The sequence below is a fragment of the Cyrtonyx montezumae genome, unplaced genomic scaffold (genome assembly GCF_038088225.1).
Source record: "Cyrtonyx montezumae isolate F1298 unplaced genomic scaffold, pur_monq_1.0 scaffold_8, whole genome shotgun sequence".
Taxonomy (NCBI): domain Eukaryota; kingdom Metazoa; phylum Chordata; class Aves; order Galliformes; family Odontophoridae; genus Cyrtonyx; species Cyrtonyx montezumae.
This window is the reverse complement of record NW_027072089.1, coordinates 91,456,475-91,483,718: the sequence shown is the minus strand read 5'-3', so window position 1 is coordinate 91,483,718 and position 27,244 is coordinate 91,456,475. Positions and strand designations below refer to the sequence as shown.

The following is a 27,244-nucleotide window of genomic DNA, read 5'->3' as shown; positions in this document are numbered from 1 at the left end:
TGCATCGAGAATAGAAAGAAGAAGCAGAGGAAGTAGAGGAAGATTCAGGTCAGAGTCCCTCCCCAAACCCACCATTACTGAGAAAGTCAACTGAGAAAAGTAAGAGACACGAAGAGGAGAGTGAGGAGGAGGAAGACATGGTTACCAATATTCATTGACCCCTGAAAATGACTGAAATCCAAGGCTCAAGAAAAGAGTTTATACGGTGCCTGGATGAAAACATTATCACCTGGTTGCTTCACTGTTGGGACAACTGGGCCAGTAGAGTGTCCCTAGATGGTAATGAAGCTCACCAACTAGGAAGCATTGCCTGAGACCAAGCTATTGACCAAGGGATTAGAAGATGTCTGAATGAAGCCACCACCTTCTGGGAACAAATGTTAATAGCTGTGAAGGAAAGACATCACAAAAAGATGACCTGGAGCCTGCAATGAGAAGATGGGATGCTGCTGAGACAGGCAACCAGTATTTGAGAAAAACAGCCGTGGTGTAAATGCTGTATGATCCCACGTTTGTTCCTAACAGTCTATGCCAGAACTGTGATCCTGAGAGAGTGAGGAGTATACCCAATATGTGGTGGAAGCTCTCAAGAACAGCACTGGAAAGATATGTCATTACACTAGTACCAATGTTCAAAGATATGAGGGCCAAAACAAAAAACCCAGTTTTTTAACTGATTCTTACACTTTAAAACTTTGAAGGAAGATTTCCACCATTGCACACTTCCATTTCAGCCAAAGCAATGGTAGCAGAAAGACTAGATAAAATGGAGAAGACATAGGAAGGCGTACTAGAGGAATTGTCCCTAGTGATTAATAGGGATGGCTGTATCAGAAACAACCAATGAAGACCGGGATGATCAAGAGAATCTGCTGAAGGAACAAATCAAACTGATTAAAGTCTCAGCTATCAAAGTCAAACTCCTCGCTGCTTGAGCAAATGACAGCAGTAAATCCATGTCATGTGCTGCCCTGTGGAGTTACTTATGTGCAAATGGAGAAGACATGAAGAAATGGCTTGTGCAACGTGAGCATACGTGAGAGAATTACAGCACAGATCAACCACCAATGAAATTGCTCCAGTAACTTGAGGTAACCAATAGAGGGGCCCTGCTCCTCGCTATTGGGTGGATAGGGATAACAGAGTGTATTGGACTGTGTGGATTCAATGGCCTGGCACATCAGAACCACAAAAATGTAAGGCACTGGTGGGCAGTGGTGCACAGTGCACTCTAGTGCCCTCGAGTTATAAAGGGGAAGAATTGATTTGTATTTCTGGAGTGACTGGAGGCTCTCAGGAATTGTCTGTGTTGGAGGCAGAAATAAACCTCACCGGTAAAGACTGGCAGAATCATCCTATAGTGACTGGACAGGGGCTCCATGCATACTTGGTATTGACTATCTCAGAAGGGGGCATTTCACAGATCCCAAGGGATATCGATGGGCTTTTGAAATAGTTGCTGTAGATACAGACAACATTAAACAGCTGTCTGATTTCTCTGGCCTGTCAGAAGATCCATTTGTTGTGAGGTTACTAAAGATAAAAGAGCAGCAGGTACCAAATGCTACAAAGACTGTACACAGACGGCAGTACTGCACCAACAGGGATTCCTTACTCCCCATTCATAAGCTGATTTGACAGTAAGTGAGTGAGGGAGTGATCAGCAAAACCCACTCACCGTTTAACGGCCCCATATGGCCAGTGTGTAAAACAAGTGGAGAATGGAGGCTGATGGTAGACTACTGTGGCCTGAATGAAGTCACACCCCCACTGAGTGCTGCTGTGCCAGATATGTTAGAACTCCAGTACAAACTGGAGTCAAAAACAGCCAAGTGGTATGCCACCACTGACACTGCCAATGTATTCTTCTCTATTCCTTTGGCCATAGAGTGCAGGCCACATTATGCTTTTACCTGGAGGGGTGTTCAGTACACCTGGAACCATTTGTCCCAGGGGTAGAAACACAGCCCAACCATTTGCCATGGATTGATCCAAACCACACTGGAACAGGGCAGGGCGCATGAGCACAGTGCCATTGCAAATAATCCAAATTCTTCTGGATGCCGGTTTTGCTACTAAGTGAAACAAAGTGCAAGGACCTGCCCAGGAAATGCAGTTCCTAGGAGTAAAATGGCAAGACAGGCATTGTCACATCCCAGGAGATATGATTGACAAAATCACCGGTATGTTTCCACCCACTAGCCAGAAAGAGGCACAGTCTTTTTTGGGTGTAGTAGGTTTTTGGAGAATGCACATCCCAAACTATGGCCTCATAGTAAGCCTCCTCTAACAGGTGATGCAGAAGAATAATTTTGCATGGGGTACTGAACAGCAGCAGGCCTTTGAGCAAATAGAGCCCATGCTGTGGCCCTGGGGCCAGTACAAATGGGACAGGACAAAAAGAACATCCTCCACACTGCTGCTGGAGAGAAGTGTCCCACTTGGAGTCTGTGGCAAAGAGCATACGGAAAGAACCAAGGCTTACCCTTTGGATTCAGGTGTAGGACATACAAGGGGTCAGAAGAGTGCTACACTCCAGGTGAGAATGAGATCTTAGCTGCGTACAAGGGAGGCTGGGCTGCTTCTGAAGTAATTGACACTGAACCGCATCTCTTTCTGGCTTCTCGACTGCCAGCTCTGTACTGGATGTTTAATGGAAAGGTTCCCCATACAATGAATTACCAGAAAATGAAAAAAGATATGGCCAGTTCAGAGATGGATCGTGTTGTATTGTGGAGAAGCATCACAGATGGAAGGCTGCTGTGTTGCACAGCCACACGACGAGTTGCAGAGGCCACTGAAGGAGAAGGAGAATCAAGCCAATTTGCAGAGGTAAAGGCTGTCCAGCTGGCCTTAGATGAGGCTGAAAGGGAAAGGTGACCAATGCTTTATCTTTATACTGACTCAAAGATGGTGGCAAATGCTTATGGGGGTTGTTACAACAGTGGGAACAAAACAACTGGCAGTGGAGGGGTAAACCTATTTGGGCTGCTGAACTGTGGAAAAACATTGATGTCCGAATGAAGATTATGGTTGTAAAGGTGTGTCATGCAGATGCTCACGTGCCCAAGAATCAAGGTACTGAAGAACAGAAAAATAAACATCTTATAGATGAAGCTGCCTAAATTGGGGTGGCCCAAATAGACTTGGAATGGCAGAAAAGGGAGAATTATTTTTACTTCAGTGGGCCCATGAGTCCACAGGCCATCAAGGAAAAGATGTGACATATAAGTGGGTGTATACTGAGGGGTGAACTTGACTATGAACGCTATTGCACAGGTTATCCATGACTAGGACACATGTGCCTTAATTAAACAAGCCAAGAAGCTGAAAATTCTATGGGGGGAAGGGTGATAGCAAAAGTATAAATATGGGGAGGCGTGGCAAGTTGATTATATCATCTTGCCATGAACTCATGATCCTAAGCAGTATGTGCTTACCAACGTGAAGGCAGCCACTGGGTGGGTTGAAACATATGCAGTACCTCATGCTACCAGCTAAAACCCCATCTTAGGTTTGGAGAAGGAAATCCTGTGGCTACATGGCACCCCAGAAAGAATTGAGTCAGATAATGAGACTCCCTTCAAAAATTCACTTGTGAATATTTGAGCCAAAGAATATGGCATTGAATGAATTTATCATATCCAGTACCATGCACCAGCTTCTGATAAGATCAGGCACTAGAACAGTTTTTTAAAAACCATGTTGAAAGAAGTGGGTGGTGGAACATTTAAGCACTGGGAGATAAAATTGCTTGAAGCCACTAGGCTGGTCAACACTAGAGGATCAATCAATCGAGATGGCCCTACACAATCCAGCTCCCTATATAGCATAGCAGGAGATAAGATCCATGTGGTACGTGTAAAGAGCATGTTGGGAAAAGCGGTGTGGGTCCTTCCAGCCTCTGGAAAGGGCAAACTGCTCCATGCAACTGTTTTTGCACAGGGACCTAGGTCCACTTGGTGCCTGATAGATAAAAATGGGGACGTCCTGTGTGTACCACAAGGGAATTTGATGCTGGGGAAGTGCAGTCATTGATTCCATATATATATGTATATGTATATGTTTGTATGTAAGCATGTTAATTACTGTTTTGTTTGTATACAGATACATGTTAAGTATGATGTGGTGATGTGGAATAAGGGGTGGAATGTTGTGGTTTTGTGATTTTTGCTGTTGATATTCTACATCAGAACATCATGTTGGGAGTTAAAGAGTCAATGCTCTGGCAGGCAGAAGAAGACTGATGTAGCTCCTGGATGGATGCCAGCCACTCACACTGGCATCTTGTATCTTGGATGCCCTTGCGTGTCTCAGTTTGTTTGATTTTGCTGGGTTTACTAAATTACTGTTCCTCCTCAGATTATTGTCATGTTTTTTTTGGTTTTTTTTGGACCCGTCTGCTTTCTCTGTACCCTTCCACCTCTCCTGGAGTGCACTTCTTTCTGTTTTTTGTTTGTTTGGGTTTTTGTTGTTGGTTGTTGTTTTTTTTTTGTGTGTGTGTGTGTCCCTGTCATACACTCAGATCTAGAGACACCTCTATGACAGATTTCTTCAAAGTCTAAGCATCCCTATATATTGGCCTTGGTAACATCTTTAGGACATAAATATGCATGCATGCAAGCTCTCGTTGCATATACATCTATATTTAATCATCTTTGTTCTTGTAGTAAAAAATCCTTTGTATCAACAGCATTTTGAACTCTGCTCTGAATTCAGTCTGTTTTCTGAGATCTACTTTTAGCTTTATTACTTAGTAGGAACTGAAATCTCTACACAACACTAAGCACTCCAGCAACTGGTAGCATAATCTATATGAAAATATTCTTTGCTTCTCAAAATAGTCTTTTTGAACTTGAATATCCCTTAAATTCAATCTTTAAACTTACACCATCTTTTATAAAAGATCATGGTAGTATGTGACTGCTTTGGGAAGAGATGGCAGTCACCTAGTTATTGGCTTCGGAGAGGCCTGTCATCAAATGTTCAGCAATCTTTCATATATTTCATATGTTCTAGCCTCTCTTTCATATATCTCTGAGCGCCTCATATTACTCTACTTTACATTTGTTTTTGCAAATAAATGTCAGATTTTTATTTTTTTTAACTTGGTTTTATAACCTCTGATAACGTTTCCTGATGATTACAACTTTTTTGTTCTTATCAAAGAATCCTTGCATTTTGAAGTTCTTATCACATGTGGCTATGAAATCAGGCTTATAATAAAAAATGTACTATCTCCTTTTGCACTTTGAGGCTTGACAGAAAATTGCATACCAGAAGGTAGTGGAAGCACTGAAAAATTCAGGGAAATACAAGCTCAGATTTATTGTTGTTTTCCTTTACATTTCTTCAGAGTTTTTTCTTTTTCTTAATTGTACATCTGTACTGTCATTATGATAAAATGCATTTATAAACTCAATTGAAATAGATCTATTCCTTTTACAAACCAGACCTAACTGGGGAAGCTAATCACCTTGCTGCCGTTCCTTTGTTTCTTTCATTTGGATACTAGTCATAATCTCCTGAAATTGGTTCATAATTCCATGAAAGATTTTATTTTCTTGAATAACAGCTTTTGTTCTGAGTGAAATAAGCAATTCCTAGCCTTTCCCATACCATTTGAAGTTGTGTTGGTGTTCTTTGTTTGTTTATTTGATTTATGTATGTGTGTTTTGTTTGTTTGTGACAGAAGAAATGAGTATATGGGTAAGAGCGGACTTCTTACCTCAGGGCCCTGCTACCTGAATTTTTTCCATTTCCTATTGACTCTTGTCTGAGCTGACTAGAGTAAAAAGGTACTGTTAAGTATGGCAACACTGTTCACTGCAGTACTATAATAATAATACTCTCTCTTTTAGTGAGAAAAAAAACTAGCTTCAGAGACAAGAACATAAAAGTTTCATAAAACATGTTTTCCTGAATGTCTAGTGTCAGCCTGTTTTCTGTTATTCTGGTCCTACCTGGAAGTACTGAACTCCCAAAGTGAGCTGCAGCACATACTTGTTTCTAACCTCATGCTCATACAAGTAGGTAGCACATGCTTCCACCACTAACTATGGAGATATGTGAGTTCACTTCTACACTGCTGTGTCCAGACCAGTTCAATCCCATTGAGGGTCTTGGCCAGAGGGTGCAAGTCCACAGCCATTGCAACTATTCTGCTGCTATAGCATAACACCTTGTCATATGAATTTACAAGATTTATCAGTGATTAATTATTTCATAACATATTGCATGGTGTTAACATACATTTTTGTAGTGTTTTTGTGATTTTGATGCCGGAATTCCACATCAGAGCACCATGCAGGCAGTTAAGGAGTTAATGCTGTGGGGGAGCAGCATTGGGGAGGAGCTCCGCACCAGATGCCAGGAGGCGCTCTGCCTGGGCGCATTCCTCTGGGCTGCCCTGGAGGTTCAGCACGTGTGCTTCCCCTGCTTAACATAAGCTCATAGCTTTTGGTTTGGAAACTTCATTTCTCTCTCAATTGTTCAATTTTATTAGATTTAGTAAAGTTAACCGTTCCTTCTCAGATCATGCCGTTGTTTTTTTGTAGACCCATCTATTCCCTCTGTTTCCCCCTTCCCCCCTCCCCCCCTTCCCTGGCACGCACAGTTCTGCTCAGGGGGCCACGTGGCCTCTGCAGTTTGTTTGTTTTTTTCTCTTTCTTTTCTCTCTCCCTTCTCGCTTTCCCTTGGGTTACTGTCACGGACTACACCGTGACAATTATAGGTGGAGACTGTGGGCAGTGCAGTATCTGTACTCCATTCTAAAACTGGTACTAAGTGGACTAAGGGTTTTCATGTACCTTAGTGCATGTTGGCGTCTTAAGCTCCTCATGTTCAGCACCAGAGTCATATCTGCATACAGCTACTTTAGTGTGCTGATGGGGTCACCTGCCTCCTGCCTAAGCACCCTGGCTAATGTACAGATTATACGACATTTGGATTGGTTTCCAGGTACTCTTTTCAGGTCTTTACCTATGTTCAGGATGCCACCCTGGCAACTGTGTTATCTGTTTTTCTGAATGCACTCTTGGCAATTTAAATAATGTGGAGGAAGCTTTCCTCAAAACCAGAGAGTGTTGAATGGCAGGGAAGGAGGAAAAAAATAGGAAAGAAATTAGAACCATGGGGACCCCCGGTGTTATGCAGTTTTGATCTTGAGTACCTGTGGGATCCTGAGAAATTCAGTGAGTGTTTAGGTAAGGAGCCATGTGACTCAGGAAGATCTGAGAAGGAACGGATCGTTTGGGGTTTGGCTTGTGCTTATCGAGCTCTAATTGATATTCTGGAGAGAAGTGGTTTCCAAACCGAGGTCCTAAGCAAAAATGGAAACCTAGAAGTTAGTCCTGACCAATCACAGGAAGCACCGGCATCAATGTCGGTTGCCCCTGTGGAAGGCCAGAAATGGAAACGGGTGTCCTTGCGCCAAGAACGGAAAGAAGAAGCAGAGAAAGAAGAAGATCCAGGCAAGGGGCCCTCCTCAGCAGCACCACCACCATCACCACCTAAAAAGGCCACTAAGAAAAGTGAGAGACATGGAGAAGACAGCGATGATGATGAAGTCACTGTTACCGTTATTTGTCGGCTCTTAAAGATGACTGAAATACAAGGTTCAAGAAAGGAGTTTGTACGGCGCTCGGATGAATCTGTTGTCACATGTTTGCTGCAGTGTTGGGACAATGGTGCCTGCAGCGTGTCCCTAGATTGTAACGAAGCCTGCTAACTGGGAAGCATTGTTTGAGACCCAGCTATTAACAGAGGAACTAGCAGATGGCTGAATGGAGTCGCTACCCTCTGGGAACGAGTACTAGTGGCTGTTAAGGAGAGATATCCTTACAAAGACGATCTGGAGCCTAAGGTGGAGAAGTGGAATACCTGGAGAAAGACATCCAAATTTTGAGAGAAACGGCTGTAGTAAAGATGCTGTATGATCCCAGTTTCGTCCCTAACAATCCACACCAGGACCATGATCCTGAGAAATTAAGGTGTACACCCGATGTATATTGGAAACTCTCAAAAACAGCACCAGAAAGGTACGCGAGTACACTGGTAGCAATGTTCCATAGATACGAGGGCCAAGACAGAAGACTCCCAGTTAATGAATTGATTGTTACACTTCAAAGCTTTGAACAACAGTGGCTTCCGCCATCACGTTTCCATTGCAGCTGTGTCAGCGGTAGCAGAAGAAGTAGGTGAAGTGAAGAAGACACAGAAAATTATACAGGAGGAATTGCCCTTACTGATTAATAGGGATGAACCTGTGTCAGTATTGGAAACACATAATGAAGACGAGCATGACCCAAAGAATCTGATGAAGCAGTTGATCAAACTGATGAAAGTATCGACCACCAAAGGTAACTGCCTCTCTGCTCGAGCAACTGACATCATGTCACTTGTGGCCATGTGGAGCTTCTTACGAGAAAACGGAGAGGACATGAGGAAGTGACATAAAAAACCCACTCCTGCACTGCGAGCACGGGTGAGAGAACTACAGCAGAGATCAGCTACCAACTAAATTGCTCCCGTCACTGCAAGTAACCAGTAGAGGGGCCCTGCCCTCAGCCAGGGGAGGGAAAGGGATAATAGAGTGTATTGGACTGTGTGGATTAGATGGCCTCCCATATTAGAGACACAAAAATGTAAGGCACTGGTGGACACCGGTGCACAGTGTACTCTAATGCCTTCGAGTTATAAAGGGGAAGAATTGATTAATATATCTGGAGTGACTGGGGGTTCTCAGGAATTGTCTGTGTAGGAGGCAGGAATAAGCCTCACCAGTAAAACCTGGCAGAAGCACCCCATAGTGACTGGACAGGGGGCTCCATGCATACTCGATATTGACTATCTCAGAAGGGGACATTTCAAGGACCCCAAGGGATACCGATGGGCTTTTGGAATAGCTGCTGTAGAGGCAGACAACATTCAGCAGCTGTCTATTTTACCTGGCCTGTCAGAAGATCCATCTGTTGTGGGGGTACAGAAAGTGAAAGAGCAGCAGGTACCAAATGCTACAAAAATAGTCCACAGATGGCAGTACTGCACCAACAGGGATTCCTTGCTCCCCATTCATAACTTGATCCGTCAGCTAGAGAGCCAGGGAGTGATCAGCAAGACTCACTCACCTTTTAACAGCCCCATATGGCCGGTGCGTAAAGCCAGTGGAGAATGGAGGCTGACGGTAGATTACCGTGGCCTGAATGAAGTCACACCCCCACTGAGTGCTGCTGTGCCAGATATGTTGGAGCTGCAGTATGAACTGGAGTCAAAAGCAGCCAAGTGGTATGCCACTATTGACATTGCCAATGCATTCTTTTCTATTCCTTTGGCCACAGAGTGCAGACCACAGTTTGCTTTCACCTGAGGGAGTTCAGTACACCTGGAACCGTTTGCCCCAGGGGTGGAAACACAGCCCAACCATTTGCCATGGGTTGCCATTCAAACCACATTGGAACCGGGTGGGGCACCTGAGCACCTCCAGTACATTGATGACATTGTTGTGTGGGGTGATACAGCAGAGGAAGTTTTTAAAAAAGGAGAGCGAATAATCCAAATTCTTCTGGGTGCTGGTTTTGCTATTAAATGGAATGAAGTGAAGGGATCTGCCCAAGAAATTCAGTTCCTAGGAGTAAAATGGAAAGATGGGCATCATCACATTCTAGGAGATGTGATCAACAAAATCACCAGTATGTCACCACCCACAAGCAAGAAAGAGACGCATCTTTTCTGGGTGTAGTAGGTTTCTGGAGGATGCACATCCCAAACTACTGCACAGTAAGCCCCCTCTATCAAGTGACCTGAAAAAAGAATAATTTTGCATGGGGTACTGAACAGCAGCAGGCCTTTGAGCAAATTAAGCAGGAGACAGCCCATGGTGTGGTTCCGGGGCCAGTACGGATGGGACAGGATGTAAAGAACATCCTCTACACTGCTGCTGGAGAGAAAGGTCCCACTTGGAGTCTGTGGCAAAGAGCCTCTGGGGAGACCCAAGGCCGATCCCTTGGATTTTGGAGCAGAGCATACAGGGGTTCAGAGGAGTGCTACACTGCAACTGAGAAGGAGATTTTGGCAGCATATGTGGGCGTTCAGGCTGCCTCTGAAGTAATTGGCACTGAGACACAGCTCCTCCTGGAACCTTGATTGCCAGTGCTGAACTGGATGTTCAAAGGAAAGGTTTCCTCCACCCATCATGCTACCGATGCCACCTGGAGTAAGTGGATTGCACTGATTACACAGTGAGCTTGGATGGGGAACCTCAGCCTTCCAGGAATCTTTGAGGTGATCATGGACTGGCCTGAAGGCAAGAAATTTGCAACATCACCATCAGAGGAGGTAACACGTGCTAAAGAGGCCCCACCATATAATGAACTAACAGAAAATGAAAAGATGTATGCCCTGTTCACTGGTGGATCATGTCGTATTGTTGGGAAGCATCACAGATGGAAGGCTGCCATGTGGAGCCCCACACGACGAGTTGCAGAGGCCACCGAAGGAGAAGGAGAATCAAGCCAATTTGCAGAGATAAAGACTGTCCAGCTGGCCTTAGATATGGCTGAACGGGAACGGTGGCCCATGCTATATCTTTACACTGACTCTTGGATGGTGGCAAATGCTTTATGGGTTTGGTTGCAGCAGTGGGAACAGAAGAACTGGCAATGGAGGGGTAAACCTATTTGGGCTGCTGAACTGTGGAAAGACATTGCTGCCCGAACAAAAAAGTTGGGTGTAAAGGTGTGTCACGTAGATGCTCATGTGCCCAAGAATCGAGCTACTGAAGAGCAGAAAAATAACCATCAGGTAGATCGAGCTGCCAAAATTGAGGTGTCTCAGATAGATTTGGACTGGCAGAACAAAGGAGAGCTATTTTTAGCTTGGTGGGCCCATGAGACCTCTGGCCATCAAGGAAGAGATGCAATATAAATGGGCTAGAGACCGAGGTGTTGACTTAACTATGGATGCTATTGCACAGGTTATCCATGACTGTGATACCTGTGCTACAATTAAACAAGCCAAGAGGATGAAATCTCTTTGGGGGGAAGGGCGATGGCAAAAGTATAAATATGGGGAGGCGTGGCAGGTTGATTATATCACCTTGCCACGAACTCACGATGGTAAGCGTTACGTGCTCGCCATGGTGGAGGCGACCACTGGGTGGCTTGAGACATATGCAGTACCCCATGCTACCGCCCAAAACACCATCATAGGGCTCGAGAAACAAGTCCTTTGGCGACATGGTACTCGAGAAAGAATTGAGTCCGATAATGGGACTCATTAAAAAAAATCTCTTGTGGATATCTGGGCCAAAGGACATGGCATTGAATGGATCTACCATATCCCCTACCATGCACCAGCTGCTGGTAAGATTGAGTGCTACAACGGGTTGTTAAATACCACGTTGAGAGCAATGGGTGGCAGTACATTTAAGCAGTGGGAGAAGCATCTGGCAGAAGCCACCTGGTTGGTCAACACTAGGGGATCAGTCAACTGAGAGGGTCCTCCACAGTCGAGCTCCCTACAGACCATAGAGGGAGATAAGGTCCCTGTGGTACATGTAAGGAGCATGCTGGGGAAAGCAGTGTGGGTTCTTCCAGCCTCTGGAAAGGGCAAACCCCTCCGTGGAACCGTTTTTACGCAGGGACCTGGGTTCACCTGGTGGATAATGGATAAAAATGGGGACATCCAGTGTGTCCCACAAGGGAATTTGATGGGGGAATGCAGTCTGTAATTCCATGTATATATATGTATGTATATAGGTTTGTACGTAATTTATGTTATTACTGTTTTGGTTCTGTACAGATATGTGTTAAGTATGATGTGATGATGTGGAATAAGGGGTGGAATATTGTGGTTTTGTGGTTTTGATGCCAGTATTCCACATCAGAGCATCATGCAGCAGTGAAGGAATTAATGCTGCTGGGAGGAGCAGAGAGATGGAGCTCCGCACCGGATGCCAGGCGGCGCTCTGCCTGGGCGCGTTCCTCTGGGCTGCCGTGGAGATTGAGCACGTGTGCTTCCCCTGCAATTCCTTCTTAACGTAAACACACAGCTTTTGGTTTGGAAACTTCATTTCTCTCTCAATTGTTCAATTTTTTTAGATTTAGTAAAGTTACCGTTCCTTCTCATGTCCTTATCGTGTCATTGTTTTTTTGTAGATCCATCTACTCCCTCCGCTTCCCCCTCCCCCCTTCCCCCTTCCCCTCTTCCCCGGCACGCACAGCTCTGCTCGGGCGGCCGCGTGGCCACTGCAGTTTGTTTTTTTTCTCTCTTCCTTCTCGATTTCCCTTGGGTTACTGTCACTGACAATTTTAGACATAGAGTGGGCATGTCTACAGATATGCCATGTGTCAATTATTTCCTTAAAAATTTAATGGTTAAAAGTTTCGTGTAAAATATTTTTTTAATTTTAGAATGACCAAATAAATTTTTTAGACTTTATTTAGTTCTTTATTTAGTTATTTATTTTCAAAAAATTGCTGTCGTTTATGAATTAATTAGAAGAGGCAGACACCAGCTTCCATAAGCATTCAAAGGGTTAGGTTATTTTTAAGCGCATGCCTTTACTTAATGTAAAAAGCACCTGACACTGATCCCATCTAACAGTCTTCAACTTTTGAGTAGCTTTCAAGAGTACTAGGCCTTCTTTGTATCAAGTGCTATCTGAAATGGTCTAGATGATCTCATTATAGTACCAAGAAATGTTCTTGGGAAATGCTCAAAGTATGGATGAATTTTCACTGTCTCTCAGCAGTACAGATTTTGCTTGCTATTTCTCTAATGCTCAAGCCTTATGGACAGTTTGACCAGGTCCAACAATACTTCTCTATTTATGTAACTAAGAAATATCTCCATCTCATGGAGAAGATTACGAGTGAATATCTGTAATTTAAAATTTGTTAAATAACCTAATCTTGGAAAACGTTTTATTACCAGAGTCCCAGTACCACATCTTTGGTTAATCATTCTCATAATTTGGGAACAAAGAATCAGGGAATCAAATCTTCATTTTATTTATTTCTCAGCACCTGAGAAAACCTTCATTTTATAAAGAGATGGAAAGATGAAGGTAGAGAAGGAAGTGAAACAACCCTAAAGATCTGAGGTAAAACAACAGTGGGCATGATGGAGATTGAGATTATACAGGCGTGTGAATACCAGCCTGCGTACAGGCAAGTTTTCCTTGAGCTGCTGATTATCTGCAATCTCTAAAGACTTCAGAATGACTGAGATGAAGTGGTTTTGCTAACAAGTATGACATTGGAGCTTTTTTAATTGCAAACAACCAACCCCCATTTCCTCTACAGAAATGAAGCAATCAAGCAGAAGAGCTGGATCTAATCTGGTCCTTCAGTGAAGTGTGATCTGTACAGTGAAGACATAGAGACAATTGCAGTAGCAGCTAATTCATCTTGAAACACTGAGAACAAGAGAAAAAATAAGCTTTAAGTGTTCATCTGTTTTTCAGAAAGTAGACATTTCTTGTTGTGACAGACCACTGTGTAATTAAAAAGACGATCAGTCTCAACTCCTGTAACAATTCAATCCCAGATGTGATAGCATAATGGTAAGCTTTTAAAAAATAACATGAATATCCAACAATGAATAAAGTATCAAATCTTTTTCAGTGGAGGTCTTTTTTTTGTTTTAATGTAAGACAGTTGTTTCTGTGAAGTGGCCACCAAAAGGAGGAAAGGAAAGGAAGACAACTGGGAAGTTGTCTGTCTAAAACTAACATATATTTATCTGTTGTAAGTTGTGATACGAAATTTGTCAATACTATTTCCTGTTCATATTTTTAAATATGAACTCAAGAAAATGCAATTCCCATGCATCTTATCTAGCTATTCTTAAGTACATGTGGATCATACAAATATGTTGATAATTTACTTTCAGAAGCAATTTGGTAAGTTTTGAAAAATAAAACAAATTCAGTGTTTTGTATACTTCGAATAAGATTTATATATGCTGCATCTCTGCTAATTTATTTTTAAAACAGCTTATTTTTTTTCATGTCAGTTGGTTTGGGGGACCCATGGGCCCCCACCCTAGAAAAAGGGAAAAGGAAAATGGGCCTAGAAACAAAACAGTGGCAACGATCTGAGGAGGAAAGCTAATTTACTAAATAAGATATCAGAAAGCAAAATGACATAATATAATATAATATAATTGGAATTAAAGGTAATAAATCAAATACAATGAGCAAGAGAGAGTGTCCGATAAAACTGAAGGCCTTAACGCTAAATGCTGAAGGTGAGATGGCAGTGAGCACCCGCTGCTGAGTTGATCTGAAAGGAAAGAGCCTGTGTCTACTGACACACAGTTTTTATCTTTCCCTCTGAGTGGAAAAATATAAAAATACAAAGCAATGCAAAGTAGTTCTTCTCTTCTGAAACAGGTATACCCATAACTGTTGATAATCCACAGAGCTGGAGCATTAACTCTTTAATTCTCAATGCACTACATGATGTTATGATGTGGAATACCATTATCAAAAATCATAAAACCATGACAGACCTGAGTTCTTCTAATAAGAAACCAATGGCAATGATTTTAAACTGCAGCAGATACATCTTGCCAAATGGAGCAATTGGACTTCAGTAAAAAACAGTAACACTCACATACCATTCTGTGAATGTTACAATTCACCACTAATTTCCTAAAGAAGTTAATTCTGGCAATTGTTCATATTGAATATGGAACTGTAGTAGCCAACCTTTGGAACTGACTACAGAGGGAAAAGAAAAACTAATACTGTTCTTCTTTGTTGTTTTCCTTTGCAAATAAAAATAATACCTCTAGCAATGAGTACTTTTACAAAACTGCTTACAGTATACTAGGAAATATTAATCATGAAATTAAATTATTTAATATCCATTACAGAAAATTAGCATATGTGTTTCATAACCTCATTTGTAACATAGGATTTGCAGGTGCAATTTTAGTAACTAATGAATTCAACCATAATCTGGAAATTCAGGTAATTTACATGTGAAGATAACTGGATAATAGCTTTTTCTTGTAAATGAATATTAACAAGAAATTCATGTGGAGAAGAAAATGTAACTCAGAAACTTATGTTCTTGCAAACGATAGCTCTCTAAAACATTATCATGAATTTTGCTTTTGATCATTTATGTTTTGACATAAATTCAGTGTCCTACTTGTACTGAAGAAGAGAGAAAGAGAAGAGAAAGAAGCTGGGACTGGAACTCAACACAGACTTTAAGACAGCTTGATTTCCAGTCCAAATTTATAGAACAGCTTACATTGGAAGGAACCTCAAGGATTATTTAGTTCCAATGCCCTCTGCCATAGTGGCTGACCTCTTGACCTCTAGATTAGTCACTAGATTAGGTTGCCCAGGGCCATATCTGCCCTGGACTTGATTACATCCAGGGATACGGTATCCATAACCTCTCAAGGCACCCCAGACCTGGACACAGTACTCTAGATGGGGCCTCCTGAGGGCAGAGTAGGCAATCACCTCTCTTGCCCACCAGGACCTTTCTTTTGATACAGCCCAGGGTACTGCTGGTCTTCCAGTGCTGCAAGTGCGCACTACTGGCTCATGTTAAGGTTTTCATCTATCAGGACCCCTATGTTCTTGTCAGCAGGGCTGCTCTCAAGGAGTTCTCCAATTCTTTTCCAATTCAGTTCATGTTTCTTAAAATAGGGTCTGTTTGAGATGTTTAGAAGGATTTTTTTTGTGTGTGTGACTACATTATTATGGTATTGAAAAGGCTTGTTTTTTCTGTTCTTTGTTTGTTTTGGTTTTTTGGGGGGTGTTTTGGGGTTTTGTTTGTTTTTGTTTGTTAGTTTTTAAGATATTGTTCTCTACTGGTAGAAAAAATAATTCTTTACTCTTAAAAGTTTTTTTTTTTACTGTTCTCCTGTCACTTGGTTGAAAGTTTTCACACTTGACTAATGTCTGAATGATGTACATTCATCTCTTTTTTTTTTCCCCTTACCAACTCAATCCAACATTCTAATAGTATGGAAATAATTTTTTTTCAGATTGCAGGAAAAAATTGATACATTAAATAGAGAAGATAAGACTTGACTGTGTTCTGACAAGCAACATCAATTTTGTGCTGACTTAAAATCCCTAGCTCCATTTGTGCTATTAGCTTCATCATTTTTATTCTTGGTATGAGAAAGTTGTGTGATCATGAAAAAAAAATACTCAGCAAAGCAAGTTTGCCTACATTTCAGTTTAGAAGTGTTGCTTTCTTTGTTTTCCAGTATTCAATACATCTGCATTGGTAGAATTAGGGAGCGGCAAATAATCTCCCACATCCTCTATAATAGGAAATAAAAAATATAGAAACTGTCAAATACATGAAACAAGTCCTAGGAAATGCAATTGCTGTTAGTCCCAAATTTTCCAGTTAAATACATGGAAGTTATATTAATTCTGTTACCAAATTCTGAATTTGCCAACAAAAAAAAATGTGATTTAATTGTATTGTATTCTATTGGGTATAACTTGATAGGAATTTCCCTGAATAATTCCCTTTCCATTTGTGAATCTTTAGTTCTCAAGAAGTTTTGCATGGAAGAAAAAAATGGTAGATGACAAGTGACAGCTGGACTGCTTAGGCTTCTGGAAAAACAGCATGTGCTTTGTTCTATGTGTGTAAAACATTACCTAAGAACTGTATCATAGGAATTTTCAGTGACACTACTGGATAAACACAACAGAAATACTTTTCTTACTCACAATCCATTGCAAACTCATTGCACTCACTCAAATATTAAATAGGAACAGTCTTACATCATGCCTTTTTTATTGTTAGAATGTGATTGCACAAGGACCCAGGTTTGTTCATTTGTTGTTTTTGTTGTTGTTGTTGTTTTCTTTACATGGACAACTTCTAATCAAGTGAGTATATTCAGACATTCCTATACTGCTGTATAATTGCAAATCTAAAGAAACCAGAGATCATCCTGAGACAAAGTGCACTGGCATGTGATTCACAATGTGTTTCCAAGACACATCTCACACAAAAAGCAGTCTGAGTTAGTAGGAGTTGGAAGGTTCCTTTGAAATGCCACTGAATTTTCCACTCATCGTGGAGTTCACATTTCTATGTACCTGAGCAAAGACTATCAATCAAAACTCCATGAAAGCTAAAGGACACAAAATAGTCAATAGTTCTAAGAAGGACTGCCTTCCTTACATAAGTCTAGTAACTGTTTATGGATCAATGGACTGCAGAGTCAGTGGAATATTTAATTATCTGAAGCTGCAATATATTGAGCCTTTACTGCAGGAACCTTAGTTCACTGGCAGAACACAATGGCAGGGGTTTTGTAGATAAAATAAAAATCACTAGCATATCTCTCCACAAAGTAATGCAATATGAAGTGCAGAGACATTAGATCTCCTTTTAAGTATTTATGCACTGTAACTATAACTCTGAAAAGAAATTACAAGCAAGGTGCAGAATTCAGGTTTTAATAAGAAGGTAGTATCAGCTACTGATCCAGATTAAGCATTCTAAGGTTATTATTGTACAAAGGGTTATTGCCTTATAAAGGAAAGAGCAAACGGCTTTCAAAGCTTTTCAGCCCAGCTGAAAAGGGTTCAGAACTGATCTGGAGTTCAGTGGTACTCTTCAGGGTCTAATACTATTTAAAAGACAAGAGCTGCTCTGAAAGTAATGTCTCCTATTTTATTATGTAATCCCCCAACACAGAGGTGGGTGTTGGTGGTGTGGCAGTAGAAACTGAATCTTCCTGCCAATATCTCATCACATTTTGTTGTTGTGTGGCAGATGACAGCAAAGGGGCAATCTAAAAAAATGGCATCTGACATGGAAGTGCACATGAAGCAAAGGCGGGTAAATTGTATTCCTACATGAGGAAAAAATTTCATCCACTGATATTCATTCATGCTTGCTGATGGTTTATGGAGACCAAATGTCTCAATTCAATTATTGGAGGAGAAGGTTCAACACATATATATATAATCCAGAGGGACACTAAGGCAGCAAATAATGCCAAATGTTGTCCAATGATGTATTACAAATTCTAAGCTAATAAACAATGTGGGGAAGATGGAGAAGGTAGCAATAGTAAAAAGTGAAGTCCTCGGGAATGGTTTACAAAGCAGGGAGTCACCACCAGGGATTCAGTGACATCTTGTTGGTACATACGGATGCAGTGAGTTGGTCAGCAATGTCTTGTTGACCTGCACAGCTGCAGTTCGTTGAAGGAGGTGTCTGTTCTTCCTCGGAATTCTTTGGGTTTTTATCCTCTCCATAGTGTTCTCTTGGTTGCTGGGGGCAGCAGCTGGTTGTCAGGGCAGTTCTGTTTTGTTCATCAGGGATGGTGGTAGTTTCCAGGAGGACTTCTGTTTATCAGGGAAGATGGCGACAGTAGTTGCAACAGCATATCCATAGTACATGCCCTTTTCATTGGGTAATTGTATTGGCAATTGTCACATGGTTGTCTTTTTAGGTATATACACTGGCTACATAGTGGTGCTCTCCTCCAAGATGTTCCCCATAAACCTGTTTGAATGCCTGAAAGAAGCAAGAGCTGAAAAGGTTTCTCCTGGTATGAACCCACACACGTGTATTTCTCTTAGCACTGTGCTCATGGTAATCATTAACCCCAAAAGCTTGTTGAGCAAGTTATGTCTCAGATGGGTGCTACTAAACAAGCTTTGAGCCAGAAATTGTTCCTGCTTCTTACATCAAACAGTGTAGGTGAGCATAGTGAGGCAGTGGTTGGTGCATTTCAGCAGTGGTGAGAGTGGCAGTGGGTCACCTCTGCTGGTGCAGATTTTTGAGTGTGGCATGCAGGCTCTTGTTCATCACTGGTGAAAATGCATAGCTAATGGTGGCAACTATGCTGAAAAATAGTGTTTAGTAGTAGAGAATTTGCTTCATCAAATCCTGATATTGTGCTCTTTGTCTTTGTTTTAGTTTCTGTGGAATTAAACAGGACGTATTACTTTGTGTACCCTACGTATTCGTTAAAGACTGATTTACGATGGGCTTTCAGCTATTTCACAGATACTACCAGAGTAGCCAGTATGCTGAAGACTGGTTATCACTCAAAGGAAGCTTAACGTGTTGAAGTTTAACAATTTGGTTTGGAACTATTCAACATAGGAACGATATTTACAAACTGGAGCAGTCCAATAGGAAAGCTTTGGAGGCTGGAGTGGAAAATATCGAAGTAGGAGCAGGGAAAGCTGAATATGTTCAGACTGAAGACGAGAAACCTAAAGGGAGTATCTAATTGTTTTCTTCTGTTTGGTATATGGTGGTTTTAGAGAAGGAAGAAATAAACTTATCAGAGAAAGTCTAGAGCACAATGGGCATAAACTACACCAGAAGAAATTCCAACTTGCCAAATACAAACAAAAGAAAATCTTCCCTGAGTCAACATGTAACCATTATAACAACTTGCTCAGAAAGCTTGCAAATTCTGTCTGTGATAAACTGGAGGTTCAGGCCTGCTTATTAAAAAAAAAATCTGCTTTTTCAATCCATCACTGAAAAGAGGTGGAATTCCCTCAATTTTCGATTTTTATTTTAGCAAGAATGGTTGGCTATGCCATTTCAGTGACAGTCACCTAACAGACCATATAAATATGCATTATACAATCTTTTCTATGATTGAAGTCTGTTTTGTTGAGAGTGTATTAAAAAATGTATTGAAATGCTGTTTAAAGAAAATAGCTATCAACATGTAGTAATTGCTTAGGAGGCAACAGATTTCCTTTTGTGAACTGACCACATTTTTCACAGAAGATAAAGGAAAGATGTTGAGGACAATATGAAAGTGATAAGTACAGGAATACACTTAAATTATGGATTTATCATAAAGTTATTGGTTGCACCTGATTCTGAACACCTGAAACATTTCTCAATGCACATTGCTTTCATATTTTCTTATTGTAGGTTTTTCAGTTTATTTTCATTAATATTGAAGGCATTTCCAAAGCAAGTCAGGGTTAGGCCTAGAGATGACTGCCAAGCTCAAACAAAGAAAGCCTATCAACTCATTAGGCAACTTCATGGTTGAGAAGGCAGGTTCAGCTGGGGGGGGGGGAAGGGCAGTCCACTGGACTTGAGTCTGAATTGGAGGTCTGCAGCTGTTGCTTTCAGGAAACTCACCCTTAAAGGAGTTCTCAAGGAAAACAAAAAGCTCTAAGTGAGGCTTCTTTAAGGGAGTCTCTGCTGAATCTTCCTCCAGCTTTTTCTGGAGGATCTCTAGAGTCAGCCAAGGCTTCTCAGTGAGCTCTGTCATAGCAATGGCCATGAAGATAGGGAGGTAAACTCCTGGTTCTGACAAAAAAACAACAGTATTCTAAAGCAAAAGGAGGCTGAAGAACTGCACTTACCAATTTTGATGACTAAACCTATATGCTCCTATCTCTCTAGAGTATGTAACTTTATCACAAAGAACAGCAGATATCATTCTTCACATCAGTGTAGTAAGGTAGGACTTTAAAATTGAGTTTTGCAGCAGCCAGTGTAATTGTTCTGTTTCTGCTGTTAATAAATCAGCTAGTAGTACTCTGTGCAGTCTGTAAGACAAAAACAGGCAATGCAAAGGGTAAACAAGCACTACAGAGCAATAGCAGGTAATGAAGAAATCAGCTCGCTCCTTCGAACAACTAGTGACAGCTCGTGAGAAGTGCAGTCTCTATCTAGAGAGATGCTGCTAGCCTTTGAATGAGAGTGAGGAGGGATGAATCCAGGCTCCATTGCTTGCACATGCACTCCCTGAGTTAGCAATGCCTTTCATCTGGTGCTCAACTGTTGATTCAGGCTGTGATCCGGAAATTCCACTGCACAATCCATCTGTTTAATTTCTATGTCCTTTGATAGTTATGAAATCCCATTTCTTAATGAAACATCAGCATTAGCGATGTCTCAAATTGCTTCCAAAAATCTGTATATTAAGTATACGCTTTAAAAGGTTATTCATATGTTTGTCTTATTTTTAATAAAAGGAAATAACATTTTGTAATAATTTATAGTTAGATCTCAAACAGCAAATCCTAATGAACTGAACTAGTCTGGACTATTGAAAGTTGGAAAAAAATGTACTTTAACAAGAAAACTTGTTTAGAAGTACTATATTTCGGTCTCAAATAACCCTTTCTTAATAGATGGCTTGGTTTTTTACTTTATTGAACAAAATGGTTGTTATTTGTGTTGTGTAGCTTCCTTTATTTCAATTTGAATATACTCAATAGTTAGCCTGCTGTAAGCCACAGTGCTGAGAATCATTAGTGTGGCTACCATGCACGGAGACAATATCTATGTGTATACAACATGTAATTTGAAAAAAAAAATAGGAAAATTGTTCTGACTGTGATCTGATGTGTTCTGACAGAGAAATATAACTGCTGTTAGTGCTGCTAATTGCTCTTAATCCTGCAGTGGAGATGCAATGGAGAAGAAGTGAAGGTTTTTTTGTTTTGAAGTTCTTCTGGGATCACTGGAGAAAGAAAATGGACAGCAGTAGCAGCTGCTGCTGCTTTATCAACCAAAGAAAAGCCTTGTGCTACCCCAAAACCAATCTCTGATTGTGTCCATATTCCATATGAAGTGCCAGATACTGAATTCTCTTAAGTGAAAAGAAATCTAAAGTCCTTCTGACTTTTACAAACACTTTTTTTTCTTTCAACTTAAATGCTCCCATATTTCAACATGAAGTACAGAAGTAGTTAACATGGGTTTACCAAAAGGAAAACATGCTTGATCAATCTCATAGCTTTCAGTGTGGTCATGACTACCTGGGTAAATGAGGGAAAAGCAGTGGATGTTGTCTACCTTGACTTCAGCAAGGCTTTTGATACTGTATCCCATTACATCCTTGTAGGTAAGCTTAGAAAGTTTGGGGTACAAATTAGAACTCAGAAAGTTCCATAAAAACATGAAGAAGAAATTATTTACTTTGAGGGTGACAGAGCACTACAACAAGCTGCCCAGGGATGTTGTGGGATCTCCCTTTCTGGAAATATCAAAATCCACATGGATACATTCCTGTGCTCTAGAATATCTGCTTTAGCAGAGAGGTTCGACTAGATGAACTCCTCAGCTTTCTTCTAACTCCTACATTTCTGTGATTCTGGGATACTCAGATGATTGTATTTTTTTCAAAAAGAAAGTTCAATTCAAATTCAAGTTCAGTAAATAAACATTTCCAGTGAATCAACTATATGTAGCTGTTAGATCAGGGCAGAGTCTCCAATGAGTATTTTTAAATAATCTTGTTTTACAGAGGTTCTGAGCTATTTACTTTGAAACAAACCATTCCATTTGATGTTTGAAATGGAATTTCCAGGTCACAGCCTGAACCAGTAAAAGAGCACCTGAGTGACTGGAGCAGGGGAGCCCAGATCCACCCATCCTCTATCTCCCTCTTCTGCTTCTGAGAGCATGTTTGCACTCAGAGCCTGTGGGTTTGCCTCCCCCCCCCCCCCCCCTTTCCCTTTTCAGTGCACCAGAGTTTAAACCAGAGAAGGCTGCATTCCTGAGCTCACCCTTTATTCCAAATCGTTGCTGGGAGGGGTGAGTTAATTTCTTTTGCTTTGATATCTTGCTTTATAGCACCTGTACCTCAAATAAAGGCTCTGTCATCAACTTTGTTTTCTTTATATTTTGGCAAGCCAGCCAGGAGGGGAAATATGCTATTCTAGGAGACACGTGGTACATCAATGGATCCAGTAGAGGGAACCTAAGTAGGTGGTGGGCCACAGCATACCATTCCTCTACTGAAATGATACAGTTCACAGAAGGGGATGGACAAAGTAACCAGTGGGCTGAGCTACAAGCTGAGTGGATGGTTTATCAAGAGCCAGGTGACAGTGCACTGAACATCTGCCTAGATAGTTGAGAAGTCTACCAAGAACTCACACTTTGGATAGCATAGTGGGCCATTCAGGATTGGTCAATCCACACCCAACCTATCCGGGGCGAAGATGTGTGGTTCAATAATATGGAACATGGTTAGGCACGGAACTATACCAATATATGACATCTCTGGACATCAACCCTATTTCTGGGCAATGATGAAGCTGACACACCACCTCAAGTTCAGTGGCCAGAAAATACATCAGCAGAAGATACTGCCCACTGTTTGCATCAGAAATTATGACATGCAGGACAAAAAAACCATGTGGGCAGTGTCTAAAGTATGGGGGATGATTGCCTTCAAAATGGTGTGCTCAGGAGCAGGAGAAGCATAGGAAGGAGCTGGCAGAAGATCTGACTTGGGAACGAACAAGTAACTCCAGCTTGGTACAGAAGATTTGGGGGTGACACCATTGTATCCTGTGAAAAACAGAATGAAGGTGGGCACCACCCTGCTCCTTCTTATCTGGTGGCAAGGCCCAGAAGATGAGGGCAAAAGCTCCTACTGAGGTCCACAAAACAGAAACTGCCACTCCAGAGAGAGCTGGCAAAGTTCGTACTGCTGTTAGAAAAAGTCATCATCAACTGAACAACACAAGCTCTGACGATCCATCACTACTGAAGATCAATGTCTGAACAACAAGCAATGCTGGAATCCCAGTGGTGACTGTATGTCTCTTGCTTTCTACAAAGACTCCTTGTTTTTATTTCCTGTCTCTTTTCTATTGCCTGTCTTCCCCATCTCCCTAAGCAACTAGGATTTGTAATAAACTAGTCAGGCTAACATTTGACTCATTGTATCTTAATCTCGCTGTCAGATACATAAATCAAAAGAACCTATTTTTCCCTCCTATAAACTGGACCAAGGCAGACATTAATCATGTCCTTGTGGCAAATTTTAAACACCTTCCCCTCCCCCCTTTGGTACCTGATATAGTGATCCAGCCACAGATATCAGGCCACAGGGTGTGGTATCAGAGGCCATGACATGCTCCAGTACAAGCGGAGATGCAGACTCAAGATCAAAATAGAGCCTGCATCCTACCATGGAGGGCTGACCTACTCCTCCTCATACCTATTAAACATCTGTGTTACCCCCATTGAGGTTATTAATTTACAGGACAGCTGGTAGGAGCAACACTACTCCAGTCTACTCCAGTGCCCATGAGGAAACATAATGACATTCAGTGGTGGACTGTTGAAATTCTGGGAACTGGCAAGCATGAACCTGAACTGCTACTGGTTCTTGGAGAAGATATGCTTCCAGAAGGAACATCAAGTACTGGCCCTACAGAACCACAAAAAAGACTGCCAATAATGGCCTTCAGTGCCTTACATTGATGTGGGTATTTTACGTGCTTTGCAATGTACATTGTATTTTGAACCACTGAAACAGCAGGAGGTGTTTCACTGAGCCTCTACTTGCTCAGTCATTGGTTTATGCTGTGAAGGAGTTGAGTGCAATGTAATTGCCAGGACACAGTCTGAACTGGTAAAAGAGCACCAGAGTGACCAGAGCAAGGGAGACCAGATCCACCCCTCTCTCTCTCAGTGGCACTTCCAGTCATCCTTCTGGGAATGCATATGTACACAGAGCCTGCATGATTTGCACCCCCCACCCCCTCCCCTTCCCTTTCTGGTGCACCAGAGTACAAACTGGAGAAGGCTACACTTCTGAGCTCACCCTTCTTTCCAAACTGTTGCTGGGAGGGGTGAGTTAATTTCTCTTTCTTTGATATCTTGCTCTATGTCACCCGTATCTCAAATAAAGGCTGACATTGCCTTTGTTTGCTTTACAATCAAGATGAAACAAAGATTAAAAAAAAGAAGATGGCAAGCAGAGGCAGGTTCATTCTTATCTAGAGCAAGTTACATGTTGTTTGATTCACCACAAATTTTTATTCTGCATTGTAGATGCTGATAGTATAAGCAGGTCCAAAAAGAATTAGGCAAATTCATGAACTATAAACAGGTGTACTCTTGAGGGAATATCACTAAGAATAACCATCAGAAAGCCAACACATTCTAGTCATAAGCTGTTGGAAATACAGTTATCATTATATACTTAGTATTAAACAATCTTTTGAAAGCTAGGACTGCATGTTTTCATATCTGAGAGTTTTTATTGCAACTTGAAAATGCTGTTGCAGCATTCACATGCCATGTTCTTTTAGATGACAACAATTGGCTCTATGATAATCAACACACAGAAACCAAAATGACCAAGATAAATCCCAGATTCAGATCGTTCTATTACTATATCTATTCTATTCTATTAGTCTTTGTATTAGTGGTAGACTGAATGGTCATACTGGGAAGCATTTTAACTACAAATAAAATCCTTCAGCAACCATGATTTCTTCTCATCACTGTATTTTCAATGGCGGCATTTTATATGATATCTAATAATAAAACACTGAACAAAATACATGCCTTCTTTTTATTTATTTTTGTTTGCTTAACATACCTGATCATATTTGTTTACTCTTTGAAATTTTCTTTAAAGATTTGTCTGACTCTCTCTCCATGTACGTCTGAGATAAGTAAATTTAAAGTCTAGATGATCAAATTTAATTATAAGATGGCTATTTTTAGGATTATGGATGTCAGATTTTTGAGATGTATAAGAGATGCTCAATCAGAAAATTATCATTAAAAAATAGAATCTATTTTGTAGAATTTTATCTAGAATATTTATTAATAAAGTGAATTCCGTGCTAATGGCTTCATTTGATTTAATGAGGAAATAAATGACACAGCAGTACATGGAGGGGGGGGTAAAAAAAAAATTGTAAAGAGATGTTTATAGGCTGAATTCCATCATTTTTCTATACATGAAGAAGCACCAAGGTAACTGTATTGCAATTGATTGAGTTACTTTCATGAGTTTGAAGTTAAACTCATATAAGCTCATATGCTAAACTGGAGGCATAAAAAGTGTCTTTGAAATATGGATTAGATTTTTTTTACTTTTTTTTAATTACATGTAAGAGTCTTCATTTGTCCAAAAACATTAGAAATCAACTTAGAGAAGTATATGAAAATATCAAGTTGCAGACTCACTGCCAAGAGATATTAAAGGTCAGATTACTGTTGCTCTGGTATTGAATCAAAACTTTTTTTTTTTTTTTTTGAGATTCCTCAAAAATGGTTAAGATGCTTAGGGATTTTTTGCTGTCCTTTGGACCAGATGGAGAAACCATGATGACTGTACTTGCTTTCCAGAGAAAACAGATTAACTTCCAACTAAAAGTTGTTTTATGCATGTATAAAAAGAATGCATGTTTCAATAAAGCATTTTGCTAAATATTGAATAATCCATCCAATAGCTATGAAGTTCGTTGAAAATAATTATGGAACCTGCCCACATATTTCAATTATAAAACCAAGAACAAAAAACATACAAGATAAAAATATTTAATTATTTTCAGTCACTACAAATCAGTGAATATAGAAAAGAAAATGTGTTTTGTTTACCTGGTGAGGTCCTCTGTACTGTTCAGTGGTAATTGAGTACATTTGTTTGACAGAAATGTAAGGTGGCAGTTCAGTTATGTGTTGCTAATGTCTGCGTATTGAAATCTGAGCCCAGTTAATGCATGATGGAAATCTACTTCTTGTGATGTACCATAACCTTTCATTTCATTCCTTGCAGAAGGGAACCCATATACCTGGTGGGTTGGAAAAGCCAATGAGAAGCATTACTATTGGGGTGGATCCGGACCCGGTATTCAGAAATGTGCCTGTGGAATTGAACGCAACTGTACTGATCCCAAGTACTACTGCAACTGTGATGCTGATTATAAACAATGGTGAGGATGACCAGAACTCCTAACTTTTATGACTACTGCAATTATTCTAAATGACTTTCCTTTTCTACTATAGAATGAAGGGAAAAATATGCTTCTGATTTTTCTTACTCAAAGTATCAACCAAGTTTTCATTTCCATTTTATTCACAGTACTTGCGACTGTCAGATATAAGGAATGGTAACAGTGATCCTGCACAGATTGTGCAAGCGAATAGGCTCATGTTTCACATGCACCACCTGCACACTAATACATCTCTCTGTCTGAACTCTCCCACAGCTGTCTGGAGAGTCAGACCCCACAGTATGTCTATGTCCAGTATATACTCCAGGACTGGGGCAAATAAGACACGTTATACTCCCAGGGTGGTAGATGCCTAACCCTCAACCTCAACCATGTCTGGGTTACAGGGATGATCCTTGGGATGACCCAAACCCACCAATCATGACCCCTAGAATTTGTTTGGATCACTGTAAATAATTGATGTTTCTGTTCCTGCATCAAATAGTACCATAACTCACTGTATATTCCTTCAGGACCAAAAAACTGCCA

At 40.9% G+C, this 27,244-nt stretch overlaps 1 protein-coding gene across 1 annotated transcript in view; it reads left to right on the top strand.

Moving 5' to 3' along the window:
• The window catches only part of CNTNAP2 (contactin associated protein 2), a 677,682-nt gene that overhangs the window by 532,674 nt on the left and 117,764 nt on the right, over positions 1 to 27,244 (top strand). The window contains exon 14 of the mRNA XM_065752999.1: positions 26,539 to 26,695. Within this exon, the coding sequence (XP_065609071.1) occupies positions 26,539 to 26,695 (157 nt within the window). The remainder of the gene's footprint in view (positions 1 to 26,538; positions 26,696 to 27,244) is intronic.